The 13,092-nt window shown below is 38.3% G+C and overlaps 1 protein-coding gene across 6 annotated transcripts in view; it reads right to left on the bottom strand.

Moving 5' to 3' along the window:
* LOC128030627 (rho guanine nucleotide exchange factor 1) overlaps nucleotides 1–13,092 on the bottom strand; it is a 41,734-nt gene that overhangs the window by 5,000 nt on the left and 23,642 nt on the right. For 3 of the 6 annotated variants that reach the window (XM_052618405.1, XM_052618407.1, XM_052618406.1), the window contains exons 8-25: nucleotides 12,867–13,007; nucleotides 10,328–10,357; nucleotides 9,423–9,540; nucleotides 9,257–9,308; nucleotides 8,921–8,953; nucleotides 8,189–8,359; nucleotides 7,175–7,316; nucleotides 6,142–6,153; nucleotides 4,756–4,911; nucleotides 3,561–3,751; nucleotides 3,324–3,470; nucleotides 3,096–3,178; nucleotides 2,838–2,963; nucleotides 2,213–2,327; nucleotides 1,694–1,794; nucleotides 534–608; nucleotides 362–437; nucleotides 73–240 (exon numbers count right to left, since the gene is read on the bottom strand). In XM_052618405.1, the coding sequence (XP_052474365.1) occupies nucleotides 73–240; nucleotides 362–437; nucleotides 534–608; nucleotides 1,694–1,794; nucleotides 2,213–2,327; nucleotides 2,838–2,963; nucleotides 3,096–3,178; nucleotides 3,324–3,470; nucleotides 3,561–3,751; nucleotides 4,756–4,911; nucleotides 6,142–6,153; nucleotides 7,175–7,316; nucleotides 8,189–8,359; nucleotides 8,921–8,953; nucleotides 9,257–9,308; nucleotides 9,423–9,540; nucleotides 10,328–10,357; nucleotides 12,867–13,007 (1,937 nt within the window). The remainder of the gene's footprint in view (nucleotides 1–72; nucleotides 241–361; nucleotides 438–533; nucleotides 609–1,693; nucleotides 1,795–2,212; nucleotides 2,328–2,837; nucleotides 2,964–3,095; nucleotides 3,179–3,323; nucleotides 3,471–3,560; nucleotides 3,752–4,755; nucleotides 4,912–6,141; nucleotides 6,154–7,174; nucleotides 7,317–8,188; nucleotides 8,360–8,920; nucleotides 8,954–9,256; nucleotides 9,309–9,422; nucleotides 9,541–10,327; nucleotides 10,358–12,866; nucleotides 13,008–13,092) is intronic. The other 3 variants (XM_052618408.1, XM_052618409.1, XM_052618410.1) reach the window with 3 other exon arrangements.

The raw sequence follows: 13,092 nt of genomic DNA, 5'->3' as shown, positions 1-13,092 counted from the left end.
GGAAAAAAGGAAGTAACTGTATATCAAATTCACATTATTCAGAATAAAACATGCTAATTCTCATTCACTCACCAGTGGCCACATCTCTGACGAAAACGGATTCTAGTTTGATGATTGGACTCAGCATCTGTTTGCCTTCCTGAATGGCTATGTTGCTTTTGCTCTGACACTTCAAAACCATCTTATCATCCTGCTTCTGAAGCAAGACTAACAGGTCTGACAGCAAAACACAGTGGACATCTGCAAACACACCCACACAAAAACAGGTTGAGTTGAGAGGCAGCAGTCTTGATTATAGAAGCAATGAAAGGCAATAACATTTTAGAATTTTCATTCAGGGAAGTGTGTCGAAGGGGCTTACCGATCGCCTTCTCCTTGGTCACCCTCCATGTCAGAGGTCCTTCAAACAGCATTGTTCTGCTGGTCAGATCAATGTTCTGATGAACAGAGAGAAGAGAGGATCGTATCAGTGCCAGAGTGTCTGCATTAGTAACATTAATACTTCACACATGAGACATCAAGATATTTCTCACCTTGTACTCAATGTAGAGGTCATTGCTCGGTTTCAGTCCTGAGGTGTCCAGCCGGCGCTGGTAGTCCTTCAAAATCTGAAGATTGAAGTTGAAGATGGTTGTTGGGAAAATGCATATTAGACTCATATAGGATCGGTGGTATGACCAAATACTTTTATCACAGTATGAACAATTTTAAACAGTATCATACAAAATACATACAGGTGTTGGTCATATAATTAGAATATCATCAAAAAGTTGATTTCACTAATTCCATTCAAAAAAAAAAACTCTGGGAACCTGATTTCCAAAGGAAATAAAAATTTTTCTTTCATCAGAGAACATTACTTTGGAACACTCAGCAGTAGTCCAGTCCTTTTTGAAGCGAGACGCTTCTGATGCTGTCTGTTGTTTGAGAATGGCTTCACACAAGGAATGTGACAGCTGAAATACATCTTGCATACGTCTGTGCGTAGTGGTTCTTGAAGCACTGACTCCAGCTGCAGTCCACTCTTTGTGAGTCTCCCCCACATTTTTGAACAGGTTTTGTTTCACAATCCTCTCCAGGGTGCAGTTATCCCTATTGCTTGTACACTTTTTCTTTTTTACCACATATTTTCCTTCCCTTCACTCCTCTATTAATGTGCTTGGACACAGATCTCTGTGAACAGCCAGCCTCTTTTGCAATGACCTTTTGTGTCTTGCCCTCCTTGTGCAAGGTGTCAATGGTCGTCTTTTGGACAACTGTCAAGTCAGTAGTCTTCCCCATGATTGTGTAGTCTGCAGTGTAGACCATTTAAAGGCTTTGCAGGTGTTTTGAGTTAATTAGCTGATTAGAGTGTGACACCAGGTGTCTTCAATATTGAACCTTTTCACAATATTCTAATTTTCTGAGATGCTGAATTTGGGATTTTCCTTAGTTGTCAATTATAAATATCAAAATTAAAAGAAATAAACATTTGAAATATATCAGTCTGTGTGTAATGAATGAATATAATATACACGTTTCACTCTTTGAATGGAATTAGTGAAATAAATCAACTTTTTGATGATATTCTAATTATATCACCAGCACCTGTACATCACAACATGCTGGCATGTAGTAATGCCTGTACACTGCCAGACCACACATCCTTACAGTAAACACTGTTTATATAAAGGAATTTCTACTGAATTCTCACCAGAAGGTTCTCCATGAGTTTAACTTCTTCATTGACATGGTTGAGGATCTTGCGGCAAGATTCTGCTGCTTGATTAATGTTCTCTTTTTCTATTTTATCATCTGAGAGAAATGCACATTGGTTATACACCCATTTTTGACCAATACATTGCAGTTCTTAATGTTTACTTATTCCTGTGATGGCAAGGCAGATACATTTAGGATCCCTTGATGAGTTCAAAATAACAGCAAATCTTTTGTAACAACATAAAGGTTTTTAAAAGTCTTAAATTCTGACCAATTGAATCATACAAAATTATTATAACTAGCTTTGCAAAATAAAATAATTGACCCCAAAAAATTTTTTAACTTTTATTTAATTAAGAAAGTTGATGTGTTAAAACAATTTTGTTTATTTGTAGTATTTTTATTTCATGTGTTATTTACTTTGGTTTTACGTCAATTTGCAATTGTTTAGCAAGTGTTTTGCACTGTTCACACAAATGGTTTTATAGAAAGAAGAAGTATTAGATTTGAAAACCTGTGTTCTTGGCTATGTTTTCTAACAGAAGAGGGTATTTGGTTAGTCTTTGCATCTCTATGGGAATGATATCCTTCAGCTGTAGCCTCCGACACTGTGGCTTACTCTCAGCATCCTACAACACAAACACAGACATTTTGAAATGCCAAGCCTCCATTTATGTGACTGCCGAACAGTTGCAATAACATGGAAAAGAGTGCCCCTATTATGGATTTTTGAAAATCACCTTTTATGCAATGTGTAACAAAGCTCTGAGTGAATGAAAACATCCTGAAAAATGTTAAATATAAAAGTGCACCATTCATAAAGTTATTTTAAAACAACGTAAAACAAGTGAAACTGATGGGCTCAGTAATGGTGATGGGCATTCTGCATGCAGACCAATCACTACAGACTGTCACCAATCACCAAAGTTTAGTATCACGCAAAGGAGGGGTTTGGAAAAATGAATCATTAAATGAATCGTCTGGGAGTCATTCTGCAAAAAAGAGGGAAAAAATGCATATTTGAACACACTGAAAGTGTTTTGACCTTGCATGGATTTCAACCTGTTGTTGTGGACTCCCAAAATGAAAGTATGTGCCTTTCATTTCCCATTATAGGGGCACGTTAAGAGTAAAGTTACCAGAATAAAAGCATTAAAACGGGGATCCTTCTTCTGTCTGGTCTTTATCTGCTCCAGAGCCCATGTCTGGTAGCTACAGAAGCGTGCAGAGAGCTTCTGAAACCACTCTCCCTCTGATCCACTGAACTACAGAGATAAAGACATGTCTATTTGTTTAACCGCTGATATAAGTTCATGTTGTCAAGATGAATGCTGAATGACACTGTGTTGAAAAAAGAACATGAAAATCAAGCCTTTAGCACAATCTAAGCTACTTACCCTGTTGAGAAGTGGCGTGCTTATGATTTTGACAATGTACTCATCCTCCTGCCGCTGTTTTTTCAGGTTTTCATAGAAAGTATCTAAAAAAAATTGATTTAAGCTATATCAAGGCTGTTTTTGACTATTTAACTTAACTATTTTTTGTATAAATTTTCTGAAGGGCCTTCGTAATCATTAAAACCATGCAGATTTCAGTATAGTAATATATTTGAAGTGGAGACATACAGTGCATCTCTATGATCTCATCGAGGCTGGGGAAGATGGTGGCCAGCTCAGTTGAGCTCATAATCTCATCCCTCTCCAGCGGACGAGAAAACACAGTCTGCAATACACTCAGCATACGGACATGAGCATGCTCTGTTGAAAACAGCTCTGGGAGACACACAGAGAAAAATGTGTTCATCATTGCACCGTGCTACATAGTAGATTCAACAAAATAAGGCACTTGAACCTGTGGATTACCGTTGATGACTTCTTGTCTTTTGACTTCCTTCTTGCTCAGTTTTTTCAAGTCCTCAGGAGAAGCAATGGCTCTCCAGTTGGGCGGGTCCTGCTCGAGCTCCAGGAGACGGGGCTCCATCTCTTCCTGCTGAAGGAAGGGGCCAAAAGCAGGACCAGTCACGAGGCCGTCAGTCAACAACCCACCTTCCGCACTGAGAGACAAATGAAGGGAAAAAATTTAAAGGGGATACATACATGTTAAGCAGTGTAAAAATAGTTAAAGGGTACGTTCATCCAAAAATAAAAATTAAGCCATAAATTACTCACCCTGAAGTCATCCTAAGTGTAGGAGTTATAAAAAAAAAAAAAAGTCTTTGATCTTTCAAGCAGTTTGATGCAACTAAGCGGGTGTTGCACTGCATCGGTTCATGAGAAGTTTAATAAAAAGCTCATCCATTAATAAAAAAAAAAAATATCCATATTAAAAAAGTCATAGTCACTTTAATCTAGCTTGCACTCACAGATATAAACGAAGCAGCTCTGGGGGATTGATGTATGAGGTCAGCGTTGTGTATGTGCCACTCAGAAGTGGCGCACGCGGAAACGCAGCGGAGAGATCAAAACAAACGATTTGTAAAGAAGAATGTCAGAGGATTTCAATATAAACCAAGAGGAGACTGGTTTTCCTTTGCTAAAGTAAGGAAACTTTGCTTCCTTTGCTCCTGTTAACAAACGTTGGTTTTCACGAGACTCACCGCAGCACAACGCAGCCTCATACGTCATGCTTCCGGAACTGCTTCCATTTACAACAGTAAACGAAAGCTAGATTAAAGTGTTTGTTATGTTTTGTATATGGATGTTTTTCATATAACAACGCATTGATTCGCTAAATTTTTTAATGGATGCGGTTTTTATTAAACTTCTTAATGACCGGTGCAATGCAACACATGCTGAGTGGCAAACAGCTTGAAAGAACAAATAATTTTTTTTAAATAACTCTGACTGGATTCATATAAAAAAAAGTCATATACACCTAGGTTGACTTGACAAGGTGAGTAATTTATGGGCTAATTTTCAATTTTGAGTGAAATAACCCTTTAAGGTAGTGATGAATACATTTTCTGAGTTATTGAGAAGCCCGTTGTGCTGCTGTCTCCTGTGGATGGTTTATGTATGAGAGTTTCTAAGTGAGTGTGATGGTTAGTCTTTGCCTTACAAGACTGAATGCTGTGGGGAGGGTGAGAGGGGGAGGGAGGTGGAAGTTGACTGCAGGTCCACGTCGCTACGGGAGCGAGACTTCTTGGCGCGGGTAGAGCCACTACGACGAGAGTGACGGCGCTCCACGCAAAGGCTCTCGCTGCGGCGCACATTCCTAAACACCCAAGAAGGGGGTGGGGGGGGGGGGTTGAGGAAAGGGAAAAGGTAGAAGAAAAAGAAGAACAAGAAAAGGGAACAAGAATGGAAGTAGGAGGAAAAGGGAAGGAAAAAGAAAAAAACAAAAGGAAAAGGAAGAAGAAGAGAAAGGGAATGAGAGAAGGAAAGACCAGGGAATAAAAAGGGGAGAAGAGAAGATGAGAAAGGAGGAAAGAAAGAGGAATAAGAAGCAATGGAAAGAAAAGGAAGGGGTAGAGGAAATATATGGGGAAATAGGAGGTGGAAAATAGTGGATCGAGGACAGAAAGAAAGGAAAAAGCAAACAAAAAATGAAGTGGAAGAAAAGGAAAGGAAAGGGGCAATAAAACAATTGAAAACAAAGGAAAGAACATGAATAAAAAGGAAAGGAGAAGAAAAAGAAGGAAAGGAAAAAAGAAAAGAAAGAAAGAAAAAAATAGAAAGGAAGGAAAGAAGAAGAAAAAGGAAACAAAAGATAAGGCAATTATAAGAAGATAAATAAGAAAAGGAATAAAATGAGAAATTAAATGGGGAAATAAAGAATGAAAAGAGATGAATGTAACAGAAAGGGAACAGGACAGGAAATGAAATGGGTAATCAAGTAGCAGAAATGTGGAAGGGACATTGGATGACAGTGAGATTAAAGACCACAGACCAAAGGTAACATGAACAGATGATAGAAACAGAAAATTGAACAGTGATTAAGAAAAAACAGTAAGTGAAATGTGAAGACAAATAATGTCTAAACCAAAAGATATGATGTTTTTAGCACTAGTTCACCAGGGAGATTCATCCAGCCCCATCAGTTCAAAGACCCTTCTGGGATCCACATTAACAAACATCTCTGATCTTTCTAATGTGTCATTTACAGCATATCAGTGCATTTAAACACCTTAATTATACTAGTATAAACACCATCAGCTAATAAGTGGGCTCCATTCGTGCAAAGCGTACCAAAAAGCAGATACTTCTGCCCCAATCCCTAAAGCCCCTAAACCAGAGAAGAACCATACTTAGCCATGCAGTGAGTTTGAGTGTCTATGTGAGTCTAAATATAAATCTAAAGCTTAAAAACCATGTCATTCATTGTACAATGTTTTCTACTATATGAATAATAATACTTAATATAATTTATTTTTAATAAGAGAATGTGTGCATCAGTAGCAGTTGAGGCTGGCAGAAAATCCCAGAGACAACCATGCAGACCCACCTTGTCTTCTTTCTGTAAAAACATAGGTCGAACGAACAGTTACAGAATAACCAACAACAAACCGTTTATTAACAAACACCCAACCAAAATGTCCAACTATTACCTCAACGCTTCCCTAAACAAAATCTCAAGGCCGGCAACAAAGCGAGACAGAGCGCACAACAACGGACAACAGCAACGAACAATGCCCCCACATGAAGGACAGTTACGCCAGCAAATGCAAAGCTAATCCAGTTACAGTAGTTTTGTCATATATTGTAAACAGTAAGGTAAAGAAGCTTCATTAAGTTTCTAAGTCAAGTTAATCTTTGAAATCCAGAATGTTGCAGTTTCAATTCCCACAAGTTAATTTCACCATTGTACCAAACTGCAGAACATCAGGTTGCTCCATCAAAATATATGTGCACTGTAAGTCACGTTTGATGACAGCATCTGCTAAATATATACCTACTAACTGAAGAAGCAAAAACACAGCCTTTCAAATAGTTGGGCAGTCACAATATTTGCTAAAATTCAGACAGAATCGGCTTATTTTGAGGCCTTGGCGCAACATTGCGGGACATAGCGCTGACTGGATGCGAAGAAAGACTGCGGCATGGGTAAACTGTATACTGAAAGCTAACAAAAATGACTGACATTGCAAAACATCAGGTGGGACAAGGATCAAACATACAGGTAAAAAAAAAAAAACATTGAAGGAAGCAAAATGCAGAGGAAAAAAAATGAAAGTGGGAAGTAAAGGAGTTACGATATGAGGGGAAAGGGAGGGAGGCATGTATGCGCAGTAAGGGACTGTCTTGGTGTTTGTCGTCCTTAAGGAGGGTAGCAAATATTGCGGGCAGCAGCAGGAGCAGCAGCACAGGAGGGACACAGCAACACTCCCCGAGACAAAGCAGGCAGGGAGTTTTTCCACCCTTCTTTAGTTATGTCACAGAAAATAAGACTGTAAATACTTCTGTACAATTTAAAAAGTATGCTAGCCGTTTCTCTTTTTTTTTTTAACTGCTTTCCATTCCTGATCCTACTTTCTCACCTGCTACTGTCCTGACTGTCATCTGGAGGGACATCAATGACAGAGGGAGATTCACAGATGGAGAGACCCCCACCAGTGCTGACAGGAGATGCATCTCCCACCTCTGAGACTGTTCTGGGGTCTGACCGATTGATGTTAACACCTACAGGAGGAAAGAGACAACATTTCTGCGTATTAAACAATAGGGGGACATTCAATAATATCAAAGCGCACTTATAACATTATTTATTTGTATGCATTGTTTCACACTGCATAGGTATTACAATATATTGCTTCCAGTTATCAGCTGATATTATAGATTTACAAAAAATATTATTACCATCAGCTAATATTAGAAATTTAATTGAACCAGAGTTGTAATCGTTAACTGATACTAAAACTATGAAACTAATTTTCATTCATTTAAATAAAGTAAAAAAATATATATATTACATGAAAACCTAGACAAAAAGTAGACATGTTGTCTTGTTAGCTAACTGAAATAAGTTTACGGTGAAGCACTGAAATTGCTAACTGGAAAAAAAATATATAAATATTATTAAAATAATACTAATTTGCCCACAGTAATTTTTACATTTAGATTACCTGCTATTAAACGCTCACAAAATTGTTAAATCATTAAAAACATTAACTATGCAATAATAAAGATCAATTGTAATATTTAGCAAATCTCAAAATGATTTTGACTTACAGTACATTATAATGCATTTTTTCTTGCACATAAATTTTAGTTAGCATTTTATTTTATTAGATTTTTTTTTACAAAATATTACAGAATTTGGATGTCAGCCAGTTATTGGTTATCAGCCTTAACATGAAAATAATTATTGGTTTGGCTGTATCGGCCATACTTTTAATATCCGTGCACCCCTGATTAAGTATGGTGGCAGTGCAGCTTTGTATAAATTACTTTCATTCCCCTTTATATTTCCAGAAGTTACCATGTTAGTCGATTTCATACATGTCCAATGAGCTTAAATCTAAAACGCATAAGCGGAATTTTCCGACCCTTACCCGTGTCAGCCTGAGAGTCAGGACTAGGAGTCACACTGACGCTGACGGTCATCTCTTCACTGCTCTCCGAGCCATGCACACTCCCTGACCCTGCAACACCAGGTTTCCACACTGTGCCACCATCACTTACGGACACTCGATGAGGTGGGACGGTTTGTTTGATTTGCTTTACTAGACCAAGAGAATGTAAGAGAAAAGAGAGCGATATGAGGAAGGATCAAAAGACTGACAGATGCTTGTGTGATCATTGTGTGGTTTCTAACAAGAAGATGTGACAGATGGACAACTAGATGAAAGAGGAAATCAGGAGTTTGATCCAACAGTGTTAGTAATTCATTGAAAGGGTGCTTCAAAGGTCCAACAAGTCCATAAATCTTAAGAAAAAGGGGACCCAAACATAAACAAACACCACACACAAAAACAGCGCAAAGTATAATCTGAAATCTGTTTGTGAATACATCAAATGTGGTGTATTGAAACACTAAATCATGAAAAGATTTGTAAGCAAGCATTAAAATAAAATAAAAACTACTTTTTGAAAACATTATCACAATCAAAGCCACCTCAACCAAAAAATCTAATCAGATTTTCTAAACAGATGGACAAGGAAACCAAAACAAAAGACAGACCCATGTGTTTGAAGTGGAACATGCAAACATGCATTAGATTTGATTAGTAAGGGAATGTACCAACTAAGAGGAAAAGATCTACACAAATAACAAACCATAATACCTTCAAAGTCCAATCTAGATTGCTTACCATCATCTGCAAGAGGAAAACAGCAACACAAACAAGTTCCTTTAAATTCTACATCAATCTTTGATCTTGCAGGCATTTCAATAAATATATGATGAATGTTTCTCATACTATAAGCTAGATAAGCGCCTTCTGGTTTCTGTGTACATTGGTCTCAATGATCTTAACAGGTGTTATGGGTAATTAGTGTAAATGGTTGAATGCAAATCGATGTGCACAGTGAAATAATGCAGGTTTGGTCAATGAGCGTGTGATGCAAGTAGGGCGTGTGTTCTGAGGGAGAGCGATGAAGAGATTGTACTGAGTACGTACGGGTGAATGGAGACGGTCTGACTATTTTGTTTGGTCTGTTGGCTCCCCATGGCTGTTTAACAGAAAAATAAACAATACTATTAGACAAGATAACACAAATTCAGATCATTAAGTGAAAATCAGAGGAATTAAGTTGTATGCTGAACTATGGAGCATATCATCTAACCTTCAGGACAGAAGGGACAGAGGGCCGCCATCCCGACTTTGTCTTCTTGTTGTCAAGTGCTCTGGTCTTGACGCCAAGGTGCTTCATATAAAGGGCTACTGCTCCAAAGATGCAGTTACTAAAGGAATTAATGAACAGAAATGGTTACACAGAAAAGTGACATTTTCGGGGAAAACCTGCTTTAATGAAAGCTACACAGTTGCAGTGAGACACGGTGTGTGTACAGAGGTATTTTCCTTCTGCATGTACTGAAACAGTGCAACTGATGCCATGCGATCTGCGACTAGTCAGTGCAATACCCTAGTGTACTATCAAATTGTCCAAGTACCTCAGAGACACTTTAAAAGAGCAGACGAATCTCCAGTGAAGGAGAGAAAGAGAAGATGGAGAGGGAGGAGGACTGGAAAGAGGAGAGACAGAAGTCTGGAGGAGGAGATTCTGCACATGTGTATGTCCATTGTCTCATGCACACATGGATTAAGTGATACAGCTGTGCATGACAAAATGATCAAATGCAACAGCTGCAAGCATCCACTAACAGCCTTTCTCACAAACACATTGTTCACCATCCAACGTCAGCTTGGAGTTCTTTTCATAATACATGCTTTGCATTTCTTAGCAAGAAAATCAAACCAACCAAACAATATAAACTGGAATGACTGATAACTTCATGAAAACAAAATTTTATAATGAAAAGATGAGATTACAACTACATAAAAGTAAATAAATACAACTACATTAAAGTGACTGTTTAATGACTTTAATGATATATATAGAAACCAAACAAAATGTTACAAAGAAAAAACACACCAATTTCAATGTCACCATGATCACGTAGAAAAAGATTCTATCTGCTGCAGCATCTGCACTTAAGAAAAAAAAGATAAAGAAAAAAGACAACTCACCTTTTGTCCTTGTCTGGAACAATTGAGGGGCTGCAAAAAGCAAAAGCAAAATAAATTAGAGACATATTAAAGGAAAAATGAAGCATGCTGGTCTAAAGGACTCACCGCTTAAAGTTAAGTAACATGTTTTCTTCCTCGTTCTCTACCGGTTTTTAACTCTGTTTTAGGACGGGGGAATCTGAAGTGTTCAAGCTTTTCCCGACTCAAAATGACAGTAACTGTTGTATTGTTTGTAGAATTCAAACTAATGTACATATTCTGTCACTTGCAAATGAAAAAAAGAACAAAGATGATGGTGGTGAATCAAATATGGGACTCCAGGCAAATTTTGAAAGACAAAACAATGCACTGAAACGGCCTCTTGTGAACCTAGTTGTCTGATCTACAGTACACTATCTTCTCAAACTGCAAAAACTATGATGTTCTACGTTCATGTCCAGAAGCAAGTGAAGCGCTCCAGCAGTGGAACTTGCTATTTAACTGTGTTTTTGCCTGATGCAACCGACTTGCAAGAACATGGAAATAAGTCACTTATGTTTTCCTATGATAATGAAAAAGGAGGAGTGTAATAAGGAATCCCCAGCGTCTGGCCAGTCAAAAACCTTGATCCTCCTCTCAGATTAAGAGTGCAGCCAATGAGCGTCTGCAAGTGAGGTCATTGCTGTTGTACTGATGGAGGATACTGAATGAGGGAAAAAAAAACTGCGAGAAAGCGGATAGCATTTCGGAAAACAGAGGGCAATTGTGTGAGTGCATATGAAGACTGAATACCCATATTAAGACCACTTAGGCGTCAAAAGAATCTGTGTGAAGTCTCTGAGGACGCATTATGTCTCTAATTATGTCACTGAATGTGTCAGATACAATGTCTTACATGCATTTCTTTGGCAATGCAGTCTCTCTCTCTCTCTCTCTCTCTCTCTCTCTCTCTCTCTCTCTCTCTCTCTCTCTCTCTCTCTCTCTCTCTCTCTCTCTCTCTCTCTCTCTCTCTCTCTCTCTCTCTCTCTCTCTCTCTCTCTCTATATATATATATATATATATATATATATATATATATTAACAACATCACTTTAGCCTGATGGATCTAGCATATATTAACTATCTTGTCTCACTACAAACCAGCTTTTGTTTCTTGCTCTCTCTTCTTCTCTCTGCCGGCCTCAAACCTGACCCCTGCCTCATCCCCCTTTCCATCATTCTCTCTAGCAGAGAGCCAGATATCAGAGATCCCTGCCAGCGTGGCACTTCTGACTCCATCCTCTCTCTACCACTTCCTCTCTCTTTGCCACCATTTCTTTCTTCGAGATGAATAGGACAGACTTCAAGTTCTAACATGGTGTGTTTTTAATAGAATGAAAGTGTGGGCCTATGCAGAGCATCCAAACCTCCACGACTTCTGAGCACTAAAACAAATCAAATGTTGATAAAAAGACTGCAAAATTTATGCAATATAATGCATTTAATAATTTCATTACATTATAACAGTATGAAAACAACAACAAAGGGATGGCTAAATATCCAAACTGACCAATACATTCCATAAACAAAATCTCTATTTTTGGCAGATAATCATTATGGTATATAATATACTGTGCATCCCTACTTAGTAAGACTAGGAACACAACACACAAGTTACGTATATACACCACACTTGTTGTTGTTTTGTTTTATTTGTACTTTTTGTTCTGGAAAAGAGCAGCCTTGGCATTGTACTAAATATCTCCTATATATTTGTGTTTTAAACCATATGCATTTTAGGTAAACAACCATTTTACTTTTGCCTTGCGTTTTCATAAGGTGACTGAACTTCATCAGTTTAAGCAAAAAAGTGCCATCTACAACAAAAGCACAATTTTAAAGCCAAGAATGAAACTTACAAATGGATACACATCAGCTGATCCTCAGAGTTAATTAAACTGCATATAAAGCACAACAGAGAGTGGAGTGAATTCTGATACTGCTATTATAGAAATCACTGCAAGGGGTCAAACAGCCCAGCAGCAAGAAGATCCTGAGCAGTATGACACATTCAATAGGCATCACTTAGCAGCCGGTGAGTGAATATCGACAGAGACTCAGGGGTTCTGATCCGCTGTGAATGCAGATTTGACAATAGCTGTATTCTGTCTAGGTGAATCGAGAGGGAGAAGCGTTTGTGATCCTCTTCCCCACTGCACAGATGGTGTTTGACTCAGCAGGGCACCACAAAAATCACACAGCAGACAGTGAGAAACAGACTCAGATTATAGGTTTGGCACTGCAGAAGGCAGCAAAAGGCAAAGGTCTGGCACTGTGTTTCAGACAAGACCAGATCACCTGGTGGTTCTCTTACATCCATGACATGAGAGTCAAAGAGAAAACAGACTCCCTGTAAACGCACCATAACTAGGGATGCATTGATACCAATTCCAATACAAAATGTATAAACTATAAATTAATCTGTTAAATAGAATAATATCAGTAATAAGAAAAATATTATTTGTCAAATGAATGTGAGCGTGTGTGCGCGTGTAAACTTTCTTAGAATAATAGTTCTTACTTGGCCTCAAACATCTTTTCCAGCAAGGTCTCAGCTACTGCCTTTTCCTTCATGTCCTTAGGGATGCGGTCGGTTGGACGATGGGATTCCACATCAATTAGTTCACGCTCATTGGGAGTCATTCCCATCATCCTCTTCTGCCTAATGCGGGAAACATGTACAGATAGACAGGTATGGAAATCGAGCACCAGGGATAGATGAGTACTTGTTAACAGGGCCTGACATA

This window comes from Carassius gibelio, chromosome A16 (genome assembly GCF_023724105.1).
Source record: "Carassius gibelio isolate Cgi1373 ecotype wild population from Czech Republic chromosome A16, carGib1.2-hapl.c, whole genome shotgun sequence".
In the NCBI taxonomy this organism is placed as follows: Eukaryota; Metazoa; Chordata; class Actinopteri; order Cypriniformes; family Cyprinidae; genus Carassius; species Carassius gibelio.
This window is presented reverse-complemented; position numbering and strand designations above follow the sequence as displayed.